This window comes from Anthonomus grandis, chromosome 15, assembly GCF_022605725.1.
Source record: "Anthonomus grandis grandis chromosome 15, icAntGran1.3, whole genome shotgun sequence".
Classification (NCBI taxonomy): domain Eukaryota; kingdom Metazoa; phylum Arthropoda; class Insecta; order Coleoptera; family Curculionidae; genus Anthonomus; species Anthonomus grandis.
The window spans coordinates 2,511,016-2,527,846 of NC_065560.1; the positions used below are offsets into that span (position 1 = coordinate 2,511,016).

The window sequence follows — 16,831 nt, forward strand, 5'->3', positions numbered from 1 at the left end:
CATACAGGTCATTCTCTAATAACCATTTCTGCTTATACTACCATGGTTTTAACAACCATGACTGCCATATCATACAAGCGTAACTTCCTGCAGTCCAAACACTCCTATTGGTCCCAATTAATATCGGACAGCAGTACTTTAAGATCAGCCTAAGGTCTTTGATTGTGTTGACACTAATGACTGTGTCAGTTAAATTGAGACTTGAACCATTTATTGATCATAGACTTACTTAACTTGACAATCTGTAAATATGTATTTTTGTATATGTACATTGATTTGTACACCAATACCTAACTTGGCCATCACTCTATATTGAATTTGTAAACTAGTTTACTGTCTGTACTCTTGACCAGTTTACATAAAAATAGTAAGTCATCAGTAAGGCCATTTAGCAATTTAAAAAGATACACTACAGTAAAATTGGATCCACGTCTCTTAAGTGACTCCATATTGTAAATATTACTTAACTTAATTAAAGAGGCATTAATATTGTAATATTTGTTTTTCCTAAAAAACACGTAACACGTCATTTAGTTTTCATATTTGTAACATTTATAGTGTGGGTTCCAAATTATGCAGACATATTCTAATAACTTGTTATGTAGGGATTGTACAGCTGTCTCAAACATACTGGATTAAAGTTTTACTATGATTCCATGGTTAAACTTTTACTATGATTCCATACATTTGAGTTACTTTATTTTTAATGGATTTCGAGGTAAAAATATTAGTTTTTGATCAAAGACGACTCCTAAGTCAGTAACCCCTATTGACCTATTGGTGATTGATGGTTGATGGTACAGTTGATTTTTTTTAGGGATGATCTTAAGGCGTTTTGTGTCTCTTGGAAAGTGGCCTTTTTTACATTTTTTAAGCCAGTTTATTTTCCAAGCGTTTGGAAAATTTTTCCATATTTTTCCAGGCATTTGACGCCACTTTCCACAAATGCACCTTTGCATCCCTTCTAGGGACATATTTGAAGCCATTTCCTATTTCTTCTGAGTTGTTTGGGCACTTCTTTGGCTTTTAAAGTTACTTCTGATACGTTCCAGGAATTATTGATATGGAATGATTGATATTGAATTGGTTGAAATATCGCAAGAGTAATTAGTTTAATTTTTTCCAGGAAGTAAAATCATTTTAAATCTATTCTAGGGATTTAGGTCACAAAAATGTTTTAGATTTCGGGAATAATTTTTGATTTCATTATAGGCATTTACAGTTATTTATTATTTGTTCGGGTTTGTTGTTTTATAGCTTATTAAGACATTTTTAAAGTTTTCCAAATTTTTTTTTTTTTTATTTTTTTTTGTTCTAGTGCCGTAATAATAAAAATTTATTTGGAACTATATTTTGGTTAAAAATAAAGAAAATAATTAATTTCTCGAACACCACTAAAGAAACCACTAATTTTGAGCAACCCTGTATAACGTAAAACAAATTTTTATAGTGAAAACTAATGTACAACATTTCCGTAAATTACGTTTAAAATTTCAATTTTCTCCGCGTTCCAGTGCCGTAGTAATAAAAATTTATTAGGAGCTATGTTTTGGTCAAAAAATAAAGGAAAATAATTAATTTCTCGAAAACCTCTAAAAATAGCAACAACTTATACAAAAACAATCATAAAGCGATAGCGGATCGAAAAATAAAATAATATACAGGGTATTTCATTTAAAATAACAAAGTTGCTACTGTTTTTTGGTATAAGCAGCAACGCTGTATCACTAAATTCCATAAAGCCAAATTTAAAAAAATATATTATTTTTCGTTCTCTGTAAATGGCTAAGGTACCATCAACCATCAATCACCCTGTATATAATGACTAAATAATAAAGAGTTACAAATCGTATATAGTTTAGGTGAAGTTACTTGGACAAGTATAAAAACTAAAAACGTCTAGCACGCGGCGCTTTCTTTATAATAATACGTCTAATTTCGTTTTCCAACTGTGGAATTGTTGTTGGGTTATTAGCGTATACGAGAGATTTTAAAAAACCAAAAAGAAAAAAGTCACAAGGCGTTAAATCGCATGATCTTGCGGGCCAGTTCTGGTCTCCATTCCGTGAAATGACACGACCGGGAAACTTTCTTTGCAACAATTGAATTGCTTCACGTGTAGTGTGACATGTTGCACCATCCTGTTGGTACACATACCGCCCGTATCCATACCATCCAATTGAGGCCATAAATACTCAGTGAGCATATTACGATAGCGTTCGCTGTTCACAGTAACTGCATTTTCAGCCTCGTCCTCTAAGAAGTACGGTCCAATTACTCCACCTGTCCAAAGTCCGCACCAAACAGTGACTCTTAATGGATGCATTTTCTTCTCATGAATGACTCTAGGATTTTCTTCGCCCCAAATTCGGCAATTTTGTTTATTAACAAAGCCATTAAGGTAAAAGTGTGCCTCATCGGTAAACAAAATTTTTTTCGAAAAATCGACATCCATTTGTTGTTTTTGCAATACCCAAGAAGAAAATGTACGGTGCGTCGCATGGTCCACTAGCTTTAATTCTTGGGTCAATTGAATCTTATAGGCATGTAAATGAAGATCTTTCGGTGGGTAGTGCTCTTCGAAATGTGCAACTGCTGTGCACGATGACGGATAGATGTTCCCGGATTCTCGCCAACACTTTCACGCACTGAGGCAATATTTTCAACAGAACAGCTAGTACGGTGACGCACTGGTGTTTTTACATGCACGACAGAACCATTTTGTTTAAATTTATCAATTAGTCTTTGTCGACCTTTAGTCGACCAAAAATGCCCCGCAATTTACGAATTGTTTCCGCAAAACATTCTCCATATTCGTAGTGTGTTTTAACAATAATAATTCGTTGTTCGATCGTATATCGTTCCATGGCTACCAATCGCAAACTGTTTACATTATTCTTTTCAGTTTTTTTTGACATACTGCGATAAAAAAAGAATGCTGTGCAATTCAAAACGTGCGTTCCCTTGGGACACCCTTTATATATAGTAAATATATTATTTTACAGCCAACCAAAACATTTATCAAATCACGCAAAACTCATGGTTAGATTTAATGACATATTTTTTACACAGTTTTTTTTTAATTATTACAAAAATTGTCAAAAATTAATCGAGTAAAAACGCAAATAAATTCGAAAAAGTAGTGGGTGGTTTGTTGTAGCACAGGTATAATAAATAGTATGTTGATTGTATTTTATACATCCTTAATTTTATAGCTTGACCAAGTAACTTCACCTAAACATATACAAAATTCATCCTTGACTCACCTGGAAACACATATGATAATCGACACGTTGGCAAACAGGGAGACGATAAAGATAAGTCCCAACACGACCAATTCGACGACGCAATAATAATTGTTTTCGGGACGTTTAAACTCGGAAAAATACGTGAAGAAATATCTGCCGCCCCAACCGCTTTCGTTGTCATATCCGAAGACGTACGACGTGTTCCATGTAAAGTCCGTTGAAATTGCCACTTCATATCCCATACTGTTTTTGTTCTGCTTGGTTCGTTCTGTAAATAACAATATATTTATTGGTTTTTTCGCAATAATAAGATGTGTACAGGAAGGTTCACTTATAATGAAAATAAGGTTTGTTAAAAAAAAATAATGCGTTGGGCGCCAAAGTTTATATTATGGAGAAAACTGAAGCTCATAATTTTATTTCATGCGGCATTTTTTATATTTTATTTAATTTGCTATTATTAACGAATTGCATATTTTCTATTATATTGCTCTTTAAATTATTTATTTTTTTTTAATGTTATCTTTTTTTAATATCTAGATATATCTAATTTATAGGACGGTTTTTAGCGCCATTATTCTATCCTAAAACATTTAAGACAGTGACAACCACGGAAACATAAGGCAATAAGACTTGGAACTAGGATAACCGTTCTAATTAAAAATCTAAACTAAATCTTACATTTCTAAGGATGGTAATTAGATAACTATAAAGGCTTTGGGTCAGCTTGTACGAAGCAGTTATCTCACTGAGTGCCTATTAGCCTGATTATAATCAAATTAGTGAAAGAGCAAGTGATTTATTTATAGCCCAATCCCGTTTCAGCCAGAATGATAAAAATATCCCCTATAGGTAAACAATTACGTAGGCCAGTAGTAATAAATTAAATAAAGTGGCTTATTTTATATATTATATTGACGTGTCTATTTATGCCAAATTATTTCATATTTAATGGTCCTCGTCTCTACCCCGTCATAAATGAAACGACCGGAATTGTTCCGACACAGTTCTCTCTCTATTTTGGCATTAATTCATTTAAAGGTTTATGTAACAAGAGAAGAGCAGGCAGTGCCAAATTTATTTCGGGAAATTCAATAGTGCTTTTATAGTGCTCGTGTCAACTAATAAAACTGTTTAATTGGGACAAGCGTTAAGCCGGACGGATAAAAGCGATGGAGGGATTCGTCGTTAATTTTACGAAATTAATATTTAATTTTATTGGGATTTAATTGTGTTTGGTTTCGAGTATAAGTGTCTAAATAAATGTTTGTTTCATTATATGTTAAGAGGGAATGTGGTTGTTCTTACTGTCACATAAAATTCATAGGTTTGCCAATAAAGTAGATTTTTTTAAAGTCACTAAATGGGTAAAAAAAATATGTTTTCTTAAAAGGAAGTTATTAAACACAGTTATATTACATCAATAATTTTACTATTTTTATCCATTCTGGCAGAAATATTTATTAGTCAAAAAAATATTGTTTTCCACAAGTACCTTATGATTCCTTTTACATCTATTTTTACATATTTTAGTGTCTTAATTTTATGGTTTAATTGTACTTATGTATGTTTATTTTATTTACACAACACTTGTTTTGTTCATTTTACGCTTAGATTTTTGTTATTGTCTTGTCTTAGCAATTTCATGCTAAATAAACACTATTATCATTATTATTAGTATAACTAACTCCCTACAGGATAATATTGTCACTGAATTCCATATCTAACTAACATCCATTCTATTAACATACTCTATGAGATATTATTGTTTAATTTGAAATATGGATTTTATTAATTGGGCTTCAAAATTAATGGAAGAAAAAAAAATTATTATTTCTTCCAGGCAGTTGAAAGTAATTAAAGTAATTACCGATTTTTTGTCAAGTAGTTAAAGTCGCTTCTAACCTCGTCCAGGAAATTAAGATATTAAATTAAAACTTGTTAATGACTAAGTGATGAAGTTCAAAATGGCTTCAAGAACATACCTCAATTAATTTTTTTCTTTTCATAAATTTCAAACTCCATTCGTGTCATCATCAGCTGCCACTTCAATCAGTCCACGATGGACGTTTATGACATCAACTATGCTAATATCAAGTATTTTGGCACTTTTTTATTAACAGCATATAAGTACGATCTTGGGACGATTATTCAAACGTTTTTCTAGAATGATACTTTTACATTGCATTGACTCACGAAGTCCTTTTAATGAATAATTCATTTTAATTTTAATTCTTCTTTTAATCTTTTAGTGAAAACGCTCTTAAGATCCTTCACTTTTATTCAATACATCCGTTCAAACTTCACTTAAGCATTGTTGGGGTTTTTCTAGTATTCTGTGATTAGGATAATATTCAAGTTCCTCCTGAAGAATTCGCTTCTTAAACGGGTTGAATGTACAAATAATTTTTTCTGCTTAAAAATTCAACATGCTATTAAAAACCAACCAAGAGAGTTATTTAAAAATCTAAATGTTAGTTTCCTATTAAAATTCACTAGAGATTAAGTAGGTCACTTCAGCTTTAACAAAAAAATTATCCAACAAAACAATCACAAAATTCGACATTTAGAAATAAAATATTAAAATTATAAGAGGTCTATTACAGCCTTTAAAAAAAAATAAAATGTTAAAGAAACAAACGCTACTGATAAATAAATAATTGTGTTGGGCACCCAAAAGTTTGGGTGAAAGACAGAAAATTGAATCCTTTTATTTTATTACAGGCACTTAAAGCCATTTTTATCTTACTAGAGTCACATTACCAAGTTTTTATTTAATATGTTAATTGCTTGAATAAGGTTATAAACGACTTTAACAAGGTAGTTGACAGAAAAGCGTTAATTATTTTAATTATTATTGAGGATTTAAATGCCTGGAATAAATAATTATTATTTTTATTTTATTCCAGGCACTTGAAGCCATTTTTATTTTACTAGAGTAACGTTAACAAGTTTTAATTTAATGTGTCAATTGCTTGAACGAGGTTAGGAACGACTTTAACTAGTTGACAGAAAAGCGTAAATTATTTAAATTATGAATAAGGCTTCAAATGCCTGGAAGAAATAATTATAATTTTTATTTTATTCCAAGCACTTAAAGCTATTTTCATCTTAGTAGCGTCTCTTAGTCGTTAACAATTTTTAATGTAATGTCTCAACTACCTGGAAGAAATAATAATTATTTTTATTTTATTCCAGGCACTTGAAGACATGTTCATCTTACTAGAGTCACTTAGTCTAGTTAGAGGTTAGAAAAGACTTTAATCACTTAACAGAAAAACGTTAATTATTTTAATTATTATTGAGGATTTAAATGCCTGGAATAAATAATTAATATTTTTATTTTCTTCCAGGCACTTGAAGCCATTTTTATTTTACTAGAGTAACGTTAACAAGTTTTAATTTAATGTGTCAATTGCTTGAACGAGGTTAGGAACGACTTTAACTAGTTGACAGAAAAGCGTAAATTATTTAAATTATGAATAAGGCTTCAAATGCCTGGAAGAAATAATTATAATTTTTATTTTATTCCAAGCACTTAAAGCTATTTTCATCTTAGTAGCGTCTCTTAGTCGTTAACAATTTTTAATGTAATGTCTCAACTACCTGGAAGAAATAATAATTATTTTTATTTTATTCCAGGCACTTGAAGACATGTTCATCTTACTAGAGTCACTTAGTCTAGTTAGAGGTTAGAAAAGACTTTAATCACTTAACAGAAAAACGTTAATTATTTTAATTATTATTGAGGATTTAAATGCCTGGAATAAATAATTATTATTTTTATTTTATTCCAGGCATTTAAAGCCATTTTTGTTTTACTAGAGTTATATTAATACATACAAGTTTTAATTTAATGTGTCAACAACTAAAATAATTACCGTTTTCTGTCAACTATATAAAGTCGTTAATGTGACTCTAGTAAGATAAAAATGACTTTAACTAGTTGACAGAAAAACTTTAATTATTAACGAGGCTTCAAATGCCTGGAATAAATATTTAATGTTTTTATTTTCTTCCAGGTACTTAAAGACATTTTCATCTAACCAAAGTCACTTAGTCATTAACACTTTAATTATGAATAATTTAATTTAACCTCAATCATAATTTAATTATGAATAAGGTTAAGATCAGGTTAATTTAATTATGAATGAGGCTTCAACTGCCTGGAAGAAATAATAATTTTTTTTTCTTCCATTTATTTTGAAGCCAAATTAATAAAATCCCTGCAATATATCACTTAGTCATTAACTAGTAAGCTGAAAGAGGGTTTTAGTGCCTGGAATAAAATAAAAATATTAATTATTTATTCCAGGCAGTTGAAGCCTCATTTATAATTAACCTGATCATAACCTCATTCGTAATTAAATTGTTAATGACTCAATCATTCAATGCTTTATTGTCAAGAAATTGTTAGAATTTCTAACAATTTCTCAAATAAAACAAAACACAAATAAAGAAAAGAAAAACAAAACAAAATTAAAAATAAATAAATAAATAAATAGAATAGAATAGAATATCTACAATATATACAGATTAATACAATTTAAAAATTGTAAGTAGTCAAAAATATTATTATAAAATATACAATTTAATGTATACAATTGAAGCTATTTTCATCTTACTAGAGTAACTTAGTCATTAACAAGTTTTAATTTTATATCTCAACTGCCTAGGCGAGGCTAACCTTAACTTTTTAATACAAAAACGTTAATTACTTTAATTATTAATGGAGCTTCATAGGCCTGGAATAAAATAAAAATATGAATTATTTATTTCAGGCAGTTGAAGCTTCATTCATAATTAAAATAATTAACGTTTTTCTGTCTAATAATTAAAGTCGTTTTGAATCTCATTCAGGCGGTTGAAATATTAAATTAAGACTTGTTAAAGGCTAAGTGACTCTAGTAAGCTGAGAGAGGGTTTAAGTGCCTGGAATAAAATAAAAAATGAATTATTTATTCCAGGCATTTGAAGCCTTATTAATAATTTAAATAATTAACGCTCTTCTGTCAAGTCGTTGAAGTCATTTCTAACCTCGTCCAGGCAGTTGAGACATTAAATTAAAACTTGTTAATAACTCAAGTAAGATGAAAACGACTTCAAGTGCCTGAAAGAAAATAAAAATTATAATTATTTCTTCCAGGCAGTTAAAGCCTCATTAATAATTAACGATTTTCTGTCGAATAATTAAAGTCATTTTTAACCTCATTCAGGCAGTTAAAACATTAAATTAAAAGTTGTTAATGACTAAGTGACTTTAGTAAGATAAAAATGGCTTCAAATGCCTGGAAGAAATAAAAAATTATATTTATTTATTCCAGGAATTTGAAGCCTTGTTAAAGTAACTCTAGTAAAATAAAAAATGGCTTTAAATGCCTGAAATAAAATAAAAATATTAACTATTTATTCAAGGCATTTGAAGCTTCAATAATAATTAAAATAATTAACAGTTTTCTGTCAACTAGTTAAAGTCGTTTCTAACCTGGTTCAAGCAATTTATAGTTTTTTTTTTCAACTTGGCGTAAAGCAAAATACTTATTTAGCTTTGTTGTCAGTTTTCTTTGGCAATAAAACAGCTTGGATATTTGGCAGTACACCACCTTGAGCGATAGTAACACCGGAGAGTAGTTTGTTCAATTCTTCGTCATTACGGATAGCTAACTGTAAATGTCTTGGGATTATCCTCGTTTTCTTGTTGTCCCTGGCTGCGTTACCAGCCAATTCCAATACTTCAGCTGCAAGGTATTCCATCACTGCTGCCAAATAGACGGGAGCACCGACACCAACTCGTTCAGCATAGTTGCCCTTCCGAAGTAAACGATGGATACGGCCTACAAGGAACTAAAGTCCGGCACGGCTAGAGCAAGTCTTTGCCTCCTTTGCCATGACCCGACACATTCGAATATAAAACTTGTTGAAATTAAAACGACGACTACGATGTGCTCTAACCGCTACAGCTCCTCGCAGTTATATATGATTGAATAATGGATTGAAAATGATTTTTTATTATAGGAAAAAGCACGGACAAAAAATTATCGATGTTCTTCGAACAACTTTTCTAACATTAAAGAACAAAATTAACAAAATTTGAGGCGTTAAAATGCACTTTTTTGCTTACTACCATCGAACGAATACGTCCCTGGATTTTGTTGTGTTGCAATGTTGAATAACGCTCTGTATTATTTTTAAATTATTCGATGGACGTTTATTACCCAAGGGTTTTAATGACGGATAAGCTTTACTGGCCCACATCTCTGGTACTTTATTAGTAAAGAGACTTAAGGACAAATTTTCTAGGGCCTCTGACATGACCACAAGACCCTTCAAGGCTTTAAGCAAATCGTTTAGGGACACTTTAATTACCACTAACAGTCTGTTGTATCTGATCGCTTCCTGTATGAGTACTATATTAAGCGATTCCTCATAAAATAATTCCTCATTAATAGCTCGCAGTTTAATCGTTTCTAACCTCGTCCAGGCAGTTGAAGCCTCATTCATAATTAAATTTATGAATGAGGTTAAATTATGATTGAGAATAAATTAAATTATTCATAATTAAATTGTTAATGACTAAGTGACTTTAGTAAGATGAAAATCTCTTAAAGTGTCTGAAAGAAAATAAAAACATTAATTATTTCTTCCAGGCTCTTGAAGCCTCGTTAATAATTTAAATAATTAACGCTTTTCTGTCAACTAGTTAAAGTCGTTTCTAACCTCGTTCAAGTAATTGACACATTAAATTAAAACTTGTTAACGTTACTCTAGTAAAATAAAAATGGCTTCAAGTGCCTGGAATAAAATAAACATAATAATTATTTATTCCAGGCATTTGAAGTGTCATTAATAATTAAAATAATTAACGGTTTTCTGTCAAGTAATTGAAGTTGTTTCTAACCTCGTCCAGGCAGTTGAGACATTAAATTAAAACTTGTTAATAACTCAAGTAAGATGAAAACGACTTCAAGTGCCTGGAAGAAAATAAAAATTATAATTATTTCTTCCAGGCAGTTGAAACCTCATTATTGATTAAAATAATTAACGTTTTTCTGTCGAATAATTAAAGTCGTTTTTAACCTCATTCAGGCAGTTGAAATAATAAATTAAAACGTATTAATGACTAGGTGACTCTAGTAAGATGAAAATGGCTTCGAGTGCCTGAAATATAATAAAAATATTAATTATTTATTTCAGACATTTGAAGCCTCGTTAATAATTAAAGAAATTAACGTTTTTCTGTCAACTAGTTAAAGTCGTTTCTAACCTCGTTCAGCCAGTTGAATAAAACGAAATTTATGAAATGTAATTAGAAGCATTACATTTTCTATCTCCCACCTATACTTCTGGGTGCCCAACACAATTATTTATTTATCAAAAGCCTTTGTTTCTTCAACATTTTTTTTTTGTTTTTTATAATTTTATTATCTTATTTTTAAATACCGAATTTTGTGATTGTTTTGTTGGATAATCTTTTTGTTAATGCTGAAGTGATCTACTTAGTGTCTAATGAATTTTAATAGGAAAAATAAGATTTAGATGGTTTTTAATGTTTATTGGATGGTTTTTAAAAGCATGTTGAATTTTTAAGCAGAAAAAGACATTTGCATATTCAACCCGTTTAAGAAGCGAATCCTTCAGGAGTAACTTGAATATTATCATAATCGCAGAATACGAGAAAACCCCCAACAACTCTTAACTGAATTTTTCAACGGATGTATTGAATAAAAGTGATGGATCTTGGGAGCGTTTTCACTTATATTCATTAAAAGGACTTCATTTGTCCAGAGTCAATGCAATGTAAAAGTATCATTTCTAGAAAAAACGTTTGAATAATCGTCCCAAGAGAGAATGGACAGCATCATGCTGATCCTTTTACATTTCCTACTTATATGCTGTTAATGAAAGATTGCAAAAATACTTGATATTAGCATAGTTGATGTCATAAACGTCCATTGTGGACTGATTAAAGTGGCAGCAGATACACGAATGGAGTTCGAAATTTATGAGCAGAAAAAAATTAATTGAGGTATGATCTTGTTTTTTTAGTTCTTGTATCATCATCCCTATTCTGTCTATATTAACTTATACCCTAAAATATCTTCTCCTCCTCCTCTCTTTACATTATCTCTACCATAATGTCCCAAGACGAGTCTCTGTCCATATACACTTGGTGACCCAGTGAAGGTACATAAATGCCTCTATTCTCTGAAGTTGAAAAAGTGAGTAAATGCACCTGGTGAAGAAGAAAAATACGTACAACATACTTTATGGCCTTTAGAGGTTCATTTAGATATTACCAATCCAACAACCTTGCTGCACCATAGAAAAAACCATAGAACCTTAAATTTTTTACTTTTTGACAAGCATAAGTGAGTCTAATAATTGATAGGCTGATTTAATAAGGACATATCTTTATGTAGTTTTTTTTTGCTGATTGTTTTACTGAAGGGAATAAGTTTGCTAAATTAAATTCTAATAATAGAGGTAAATACAAATTAAATTTTATTGAAAAGTACATAATTATTTTTAAAAAACCACGCAATAACCGAAACCTTCAAAAACCAATATGCAATTAAAATAATAAAGAGCGTGAATAGTCTGCGACAATAATAATTGTCTGCCGGTTAGGATGTTTATTGTTACCAAACGTAGAATCGTCACGATTGCACATAGTACCATAATACGTGCCGACGAACATTTGGACTAGTTTTCTCCTTACTTGGTATAAAAATATGCAAACGTTGTATCCGCAAGCACTTTTTGCCGTAAGATGATTAGTCATTGAAATTTTTAAGAAGCAAATTCGAGGTAAATGATGACGCAGACCTAATGTCATAATCTTGATGCTGATTTAGGCATTTTTGCAATGCATTTAGTTTTTTTACTTTAAAGTATTTTATTAGGTTCAACAAGAACAGAGTAGTGGTCAGCAGTACCACTCCAATATGCCATTAGTTTTTTAAATATACTATAGTGAGTTGGTGAAAGAGAGTACTTCTATCAAATTGTTTCCAAAATTATTAACAAAATGTGTCATCTGGAGCAATTCGGTAGCTAAGAAAATCCAGGTCGTGCCGATGAAGATAATAGAAAAATTAAAAAAAAAACCTTTTTTTTTATTATGGACCTAAATTAAAGTTAAGTGCCTATAAAAGTCTCGAACCAAAATAACCCTTAAAACCTACAGAAAATATTAAATTTATGTGGTTTTACCTTGACAAAGTCAAATTCTGTAAAAGTGTGAATTTTAGAGATATTTTAAGCTAAATAAGTCATCCATTTAATACATAGCGAAAGTTTCAAGGTTATTTAAAAGGTCAAAATTATTTTTTACCCAGAACTTGGTCTTTATATTGACATAGAAGACTAAGGGAAGGTTTACGTACGAAGATACTTTTTGTCAATTGTCAAACGTCAGGCTTTTTTTGAAGTTTGTACAAAATTAAGAAAAATTTAAAAAAATTTTTTTCGTAAAATTCGAGAAAATGTCAATAACTCATAAAATTAATCGAATACAATTTTGAAAATTTGGACACATATTCTCTGGACAATTTAGTTGGATAGTTTTTTAAACATTTATCAAAATGTGTACAAAATTTAAAAAAAAAAAATATTTTTGGAAATTAATTTTTTTTTCCTAAAATTTTACAGAATGTCTATGACTTAGAAAATTAATCGCATACAATTTTGAAAATTTGTACACATATTCTCTCGACAATTTGATTTCATACATACTTTAGCGTTTTTCAAGATTTGTAAAGAATTTTGAAAAAAACATTTTTTTATAAAATTTGATAAAATATTCATAACTCAAAAAATTAATGGTTTAATTTTAAAAATTAGTTTCTGAAAAATTTGGTTTTTTTGGAAAAAAATTATTTTGTTCCTAAAATTTGACATAATGTCCATAACTACACATACACATTCTTTAAACAATTTCATTTTATCTATTTTAGCGTTTTTGAAAATTTGTATAGAATTTGGAAAAAAAAAATTTTATAAAATTTGACAAAATGTCCATAATTAAAAAAATTGATCATGTACATTGTTGAAATTTGGACACACAATTTGGACAATTTGGTTAAATACCTGTTTTAACATTTTTCAACATTTGGTCAGAATTATGAAAAAAAAATGTTTTTGGAAAAAAAAAATATTTTTTTCCTTAACATTTGACATATTGCTCATAATTGGAAAAATTAATGAGAAAATGTGTAAACATATTTTTTGAAAAATTTGGTTTTATACCTATTTAAGCGTTTTTCATAATTTGTATAAAATTTTTCGGAAAATATAAATTTATTCTTGTAATTTGACATAATATCCATAACTCAAAAAATTAATTGGATACACTCTTAAAACTTTGAACACACATTCTCTGAACAATTTGATTGATTGCGCATTTCAGCGTTTTTCAAAATTTGTACAGAATTTTGAAAAAAAGTATTTTTTTATAAAATTTGAAAAAAGGTCTACGACTCAAAAAATTGATCAGATATAATGTTAAGAATTTGGACACATCAAGAACTTGTGGGAGCACCTAGACAAAAAAGTCATAAAAATAAAATGTTTCTTCATTTTTGTCCTTAGGAAAAATAAATTTTGTTTCCATATTTTGTAATAAATTATTTGTTTTCAATTATTTTCGTCACTACTAGATATAACCATAAACATTATTTACAATTACTTCGAATTAATTTTAATAAGAAAAAAATTAAAATATTAAAAGTTTCTCCACTTTTGGCCGGCACAATTTAATTGGACATCTATTTAAGCGTTTTTTTAAATTTGTACAGAATTTTGAAAAAAAATATTTTTGGAAAAAAAATGTCTTTCATGAAATTTGACAAAATATCCATAACTCAACAAATTGATCGAACACAATTTTGAAAATTTGGTCACACATTCTCTAGGCAATTTGGCTTGACACTCCTATTTAAGCATTTTTCAAAATTTGGACCGAATTATGAAAAAAAAAATATTTTTTTTCTTATTATTTGACATAATGGAATAACTAGAAGAACCTAGCCATCTGCAACCAAACGCCAGATAACTTCTTTGGCAACTGGCACTACAAAAAAGAGCAAAGTACCACAGGAAGTCATTTATGCTAAAATGGAAAAGGCGTATGAAATAATGCAGAAAAAAACACCCAAAAGAAAAGGATGAATGTGACGTTTTTGGGAAATTAATAGCTAGAAGACTTCGAGCACTAGAAGAAAATGAGAGACGACGTAATGCATGAAATGGAAAATCTGATGTACCAAGCAAAAAAACGGTCTTCTTAGCATGCATTTTCACAACGACTCGAGCAGCATTCCAATTATTCCCAATTCACAACTAACCATAACTCAACAAAATAATTGGATACAGTTTTGAACATTTGGATACACATTCTTTGAATAATTTGATTGATTACCTGTTTCAGCATTTTTCAAAATTGATACAGAATTTTGTAAAAAAAAATTTTTTTAAAAAAAAGATTTTTCATCATAAAATTTCACAAAATGTCCATAACTCAAAAAAATGATTCGATACAATTTTAAAAATTTTAACATATATTCTTTGGAAAATTTAATTGGATACCTATTTTAGACAATTTTGAACAATAATATATATTTTTTAAACAAAAAAAAATTTCCTTAAAATCTGACAAAATGTCCATATCTCAAAAAATTAATCGGATACAATTTTGTACAAAATTTTGAAAAAAAAAATATTATTTCGGAAAAAAATTCAAGTAAATTAAGTCGGAAAACATGCACTACACACAAACAGCAAACAACACAAAATTCCTGAAATAAAACGACAATTTTGTTTCTAATTCGTAGACTATGCTTGGAAGTAATTAATAAATGTCTTTAAGTAGCAGAAATAAAATTCGATTCTATAAAATGAAAATAGAAAATCTACGAAATTAGGTTAAATGCTTAAAACAAAATAAGAAAATGCCCTAAAAAAAGCCTTGCCACAATTAATAAAAAAATAAGAGAAGATACACCCACCTCTGTTTAAATATCATTTTTTTATAAGTGCATCTTTCTTTAACTCACTAAAATGATCTATTTTTGCTTGTCTTAAATTAGGTCTAACAAAGGTAAACTTATGGAAAATATCTGATATGCAATCAACAAACTTGCAAAAATGTTTTAAACTTTTAAAGAGGCATTTAGAACCTTCAAATATTCATGTAATTTATTCCAGGGAGCACAAACCCCTTCTTGGAATATAAATTCCTAATTGTATAACATTGTTTCCCTATTTACAGATTCACAAGTTGCATGCATTTTTCCCATCAGGGTGGCAACTTCATTCATAAAAATCGAACCTCCCATGAACAAAAAATGATTTTAAATAGCTCATTACCTTAATTGTTAAAAAATTAACTTGTCATCGTAACACTCGCCGATGCTCCATCAATAATTAATTATCTCATATCAACAATCATCAAGAAAATTAAATGATTAAATTAACAAGCAATAATGTAACGGTTGTTTGTTTACTTTCGGTTTCTTACAGGTGGTTTTCGATCATTATTCCGAAATTGATTCGCGTTTGTTTCATGTTACGTTACCCACGAGACGAACTAGAGCGAACGACTGACTGACTGACTGAGTGAGTTTTCCTGGGATCCCGAGTTTCGACGCTCGGGAAATGGGGAAGCTGTTTTGTGGAAATAGTGTGCGCGTGGAAAACCATTTTTTTTTAAATTAATTAATTGTGATTTAGAACCACTGGTAGGTGTCCATTTAAAGATATTAAACACACTAGTGCCACACCACAATAAGCTCATTTTAAAATGATTTTTTTTAACAAGTTTAGTTCACTTTAGTAGAATATATCCACAATCGCAAACCAGAATACTCGCGTATCGTTTCTATCAAATAAACTTTGATGCACGTCACATATGAGGCAAATCACAAAAATCTCAATTTAAATTAATTTAAATTTCCCGCCTCTCTGATTATGTTGGTAACAAATGACGTATCGCACGTAAATGATTACTACTACTCCACATAATCTGTTGTAGATCTCTTTGTTTAGGAATGATGTCAATTCAAGAATGTCTGCTGTTAAAACAATTTAATTTTGACGAAATTTAATAAAAATATTGAATAACTTGTCCTGACTTGACTAACAGGAGATCCTACTTTTAACGTATTACTAGTCTCAACACTAGCATCGAATATAAGTTTTATTGTTATACTCGATATATGACCTAAATTTCATGCATTCTTTATAAACTCATCATATTTCTATTTTAATTGTAGTATTTAATTTTAAAATTTGAACTTCGCGCCTTTAATTATAACGTCATATGTATTGACAGTTATTACGTTTTGTTCGGTTGGCATGAGTGATGACAATTGACAAGCAGAAATAATTATGACGTGACGATTATGGCAAGACGGATTAATTTATGTATTTATAAGTTGTGAGTTATAATTGGTGTATTTGTTTAATATTGAATTTATTATCCAATAACGAAAGACTCGTCGCCTAACTCTTCTTCTTCTAAACAAGATTTAATTTTAAAATTTGAACTTCGCGCCTAAAATTATAACGTCATATGTATTGACAGT

The 16,831-nt window shown here is 29.6% G+C and overlaps 2 protein-coding genes across 2 annotated transcripts in view; both read right to left on the minus strand.

Annotated features, from left to right (window-relative positions):
* LOC126745012 (free fatty acid receptor 4-like) overlaps positions 1 to 15,839 on the minus strand; it is a 31,293-nt gene extending 15,454 nt beyond the window's left edge. The window contains exons 1-2 of the mRNA XM_050452659.1: positions 15,615 to 15,839; positions 3,267 to 3,516 (exon numbers count right to left, since the gene is read on the minus strand). Of these exons, the coding sequence (XP_050308616.1) occupies positions 3,267 to 3,490 (224 nt within the window). The 5' untranslated portion in view covers positions 3,491 to 3,516; positions 15,615 to 15,839. The remainder of the gene's footprint in view (positions 1 to 3,266; positions 3,517 to 15,614) is intronic.
* LOC126745289 (histone H2A, sperm-like) lies at positions 8,787 to 9,749 on the minus strand. The gene is made up of 2 exons (XM_050453055.1): positions 9,464 to 9,749; positions 8,787 to 9,082 (listed from the first exon to the last, which is right to left on the minus strand). Exons 1-2 carry the CDS (start codon positions 9,747 to 9,749, stop codon positions 8,787 to 8,789), a joined length of 582 nt encoding a protein of 193 aa, XP_050309012.1.
* Positions 15,840 to 16,831: the final 992 nt, after the last annotated feature.

Excerpts from the sequence above, each read along its gene's own strand:
- LOC126745289 (XM_050453055.1), bottom strand. The coding sequence starts at position 9,749 with ATGAATGAGGCTTCAACTGCCTGGACGAGGTTAGAAACGATTAAACTG. Across the intron at positions 9,083-9,463 it reads TCCGTCATTAAAACCCTTGG|GCCGTATCCATCGTTTACTT; the intron begins GTAATAAACGTC and ends AGTTCCTTGTAG.